The sequence below is a fragment of the Myotis davidii genome, unplaced genomic scaffold, assembly GCF_000327345.1.
Source record: "Myotis davidii unplaced genomic scaffold, ASM32734v1 scaffold478, whole genome shotgun sequence".
Taxonomy (NCBI): Eukaryota; Metazoa; Chordata; class Mammalia; order Chiroptera; family Vespertilionidae; genus Myotis; species Myotis davidii.
In genome coordinates, this window is record NW_006289570.1 from 161889 (window position 1) to 165260 (window position 3372).

General features: G+C 51.0%; 1 protein-coding gene across 1 annotated transcript in view; it reads right to left on the bottom strand.

Moving 5' to 3' along the window:
* The window catches only part of MYO1H (myosin IH), a 58279-nt gene that overhangs the window by 27320 nt on the left and 27587 nt on the right, over positions 1-3372 (bottom strand). The window contains 3 exon segments of the mRNA XM_006762021.2: positions 530-601; positions 974-1087; positions 2630-2728. Of these exon segments, the coding sequence (XP_006762084.1) occupies positions 530-601; positions 974-1087; positions 2630-2728 (285 nt within the window).

Consider the following 3372-nt stretch of genomic DNA (forward strand, 5'->3'; position numbering starts at 1 on the left):
AGTTAGCATCAACACAGGAACCATGGGGGGGCCTGCAGGAGGCAGGCAATCGATGATATTTCTCTCTCATCGATGTTTCTATCTCTCCATCCCTCTCCCTTCCTCTCTCTCAATAAAAAATACATATATATATATTTAAAAAAATAAGTCACACAAAGAAGAGTCATGTTGTTCTCAAGCTGAGAGTGACAGGTGCTCTAGGGAGATGCACCCAATGCCGTAGGGCAGGGGTGACATGAGCAGGAAGTGACCTGGGAACTGAAGGAGCAGGAGTCAACCAGAGGAAACACAGGGAAGGGTGTTCCAGCAGAGGGAACAGCATGTGCAAGGACCCAGTGGAGGGAAGGCATGGCGACAGTGGTGTGGAGAGCGAGCTGACGACGGTGTGACGTTGGGGAGAGAGGAAGTTAAGGCAGGAGATGCTGGCAGGAGCTGGGCCAGGCAGGACCTGGTGGGCAGGGTTGGGGGCCACCACCCTCGGCTGCGGTGGAGGAGAGAACAGGCGTGTCCCACCCAGAACCATCGTTACCTCCTCGGTTTGGGCTTCAATCTTCCTGTGGGTGAGAGCTTCCAGCAGGGCCGACGGCTGGACCCCCAGGAGCTGAATAAATGGAAACCAAGATGAAAGCCGCTCAGTGACCTGAGCTGACTCACAGCTTAGGAAGAGTTCGCGGAGTTTCCAGGCGCAGGGTTACCTGCCCCGAGTGATAACTGAGCTTTAATGCAAAACAGACCACGTTAGAGCTTCCAACCAACTGGCTTTTACCCTCGCCCCCCGCCACCCTCACCCCCTGCATGCTCACACCTCCTAACCAGCACCAGCTGCAAGAACATGGTGTTAGCCACTGAAACATGGGCATCCAGCTGCCTTGCTCCCCCAACCCCCACACCCCCACACACACATCCCTCCCATACCCCCCCACACCCCTCACATCCCCGCCCCTGCATCCCCACCTCTGAAGGCAAGCATCACCTTGGCGATCCACTTGATCTCGTTGATGACTGGAATGGTGGCACAGCCCTGGTGGTTCTCTCTAAAACAGACGTTCCCCAGGTGCAGGATGCTGGCAATGATTCCAAAGAGGTTCTAGGAACGTGGGAGGTGGTGAGGAGGATAAGGAGAGAAGCCGCAGCCGCCTAATCGATATGTGTCATCAGGGGAGGCACCGGGACAACCACCCCCACTTCCGGCCGGGAGCTCACAGGTCAGAATGCCTTCCTTCCCCAGACCCCAGCCTGAGTCACTCCAGGTACTACGGTGGCGGGGGAAGAGCCACCCCCAACCTCCATCCTCAGGGGAGGGTGGGGAAGATGTCCCACTCTATCTCCTGCCCAGGACACTCGAACTTTTACACTCCCCCCGCCCCCCCAATAAACCATTTAACATTCAAATGCCACGGTCCCTGATATACAGATATGTTGGAATCCTATTCTGGCCCTAGAAATATCAATAGTTTAGCCATACAAAAAAGACCAAAAGATGTAGGATTTGTAAACAACGTTTTTACAAGTTGTCCGTTTGTTTCGAAATAGAAGAGGAAATAAATAATTCTATGGGGATTCATTATCTACAAGAGTCCACGAGATGTAAATGTTTGTGATTGTATATATAAAGTCATGCCATCCACAAGTATTGACAGTTTTACTTCTTATTTGCCAATCTGAATGCCTAGGGCTGCCAGGAACATGCAGAGCCCCCATCAGCTGTGACTCCCACATAAGCAATGACTAATGTTGGGGTGTCAGCCAGTCCCGTGTGCAGTTGGGATACACTTATACCGACAAAATGAGTCCTCGCCTTGGCCGGTGGCTCAGCTGGCTGGAGCACCATCCCGTATACCAGTGATGGCGAACCTATGACACGTGTGTCAGAGGTGACACGCGAACTCATTTTTTGGTTGATTTTTCTTTGTAAAATGGCAAAGAACATATAAACATATGTTTATAAACATATAAAATAAATATCAAAAATATAAGTGGGATACACTTATACCGACAAAATGAGTCCTCGCCTTGGCCGGTGGCTCAGCTGGTTGGAGCACCACCCCGTATACCAAAGGCTGCGGGTTCGATCTGCGGGTGGGCCACGTACAGGAGGTGACCCAGTGATGTCTCTCTCTCTCTCTCTCTCTCTCTCTCTTTCCTTCTCCCTCTCCCTCAAGTCAATAAACATATCCTTGGGTGAGGATTTTAAAATATACAAACAAATAAATAGTCATTGTTTACTTAAAATTAAGCTATAACTAGGCGTCCTGCTTTCCTGCTGGCTGAATGTGACCACCCGCCCAGGCAGCCACCAGGACTGTCCCCACAGCTCCAGGCCTCCCAGGGCGCCTGCCCGCACCCCAAAGGCTGCAGGTTTGATCTGCAGGCGGGCCACATACAGGAGGTGACCCAGTGATGTCTGTCTGTCTGTCTCTCTCGCTCTCTTTCTCCCTCTCCCTCTAAAGTCAATAAACATATCCTTGGGTGAGGATTTTAAAAATAGACAAACAAATATTAATTGTTTACTTAAATTTAAGCTATAACTAGGCGTCCTGCTTTCCTGTTGGCTGAATCTGACCTCCCACCCAGGCAGCCACCAGGACTGTCCCCGCAGCTCCAGGCCTCCCAGGGCGCCTGCCCGCACCTCCAGGTCGTCTTCAGTGAAATCGATGACAGCAAAGGCATTGGAGACGGTTTTCCAGTCGTTCCTGTCATTCATAGACGACTCGCTGGCGCCATGAGCCTGCTGACACAGAGTTGGGTTGCGTAATGGCACTTGTACACGGATAGTGAATAGCTGCTCCTCCCCCAGAATGCTTTTCTCCACAAGCATGTGAGCGCCGGGTCTATAGGACGTTCTGAACGTGACTTTCCCTCCAACACCCAAGCACGGGGTGACCTGCCAGCTGCTGCTCTATTCCGACGTATGTGGAAGTTTAGTTCACAATCTCCATCCTGGGAAAACTTCCCAAGTCACATACTTGTGGTATTTCCTTTTGTGTGTTTTTTAAAAGGGTTCTTCTGGCTATTTTTGCTTAAAAAAAAATTGAAGACACATCTCAATAAACACCTGCTGAAGGGTAGGGGGACATGACAGTGAAATTCAGAAAATAATTTGGACACGCTTAGCCACCACCAGCCAAACCGTGACGGCAGGAGACACTCCCTCGTGGAAAGAAACGTTGGGCCTTTAGAGAGAAACACAGTTGTGCAAACATGGTCACCAGCAGAAGCGTGACAAGTCGTGTCTCACTCACTCGAGAAGCTGTCTTTTAAATAAGTAACAGATCGCTGAAACCGGTTTGGCTCAGTGGATAGAGCGTCGGCATGCAGACTGAAAGGTCCCAGGTTCGATTCCAGACAAGGGCAGGTACCTGGGTTGCGGGC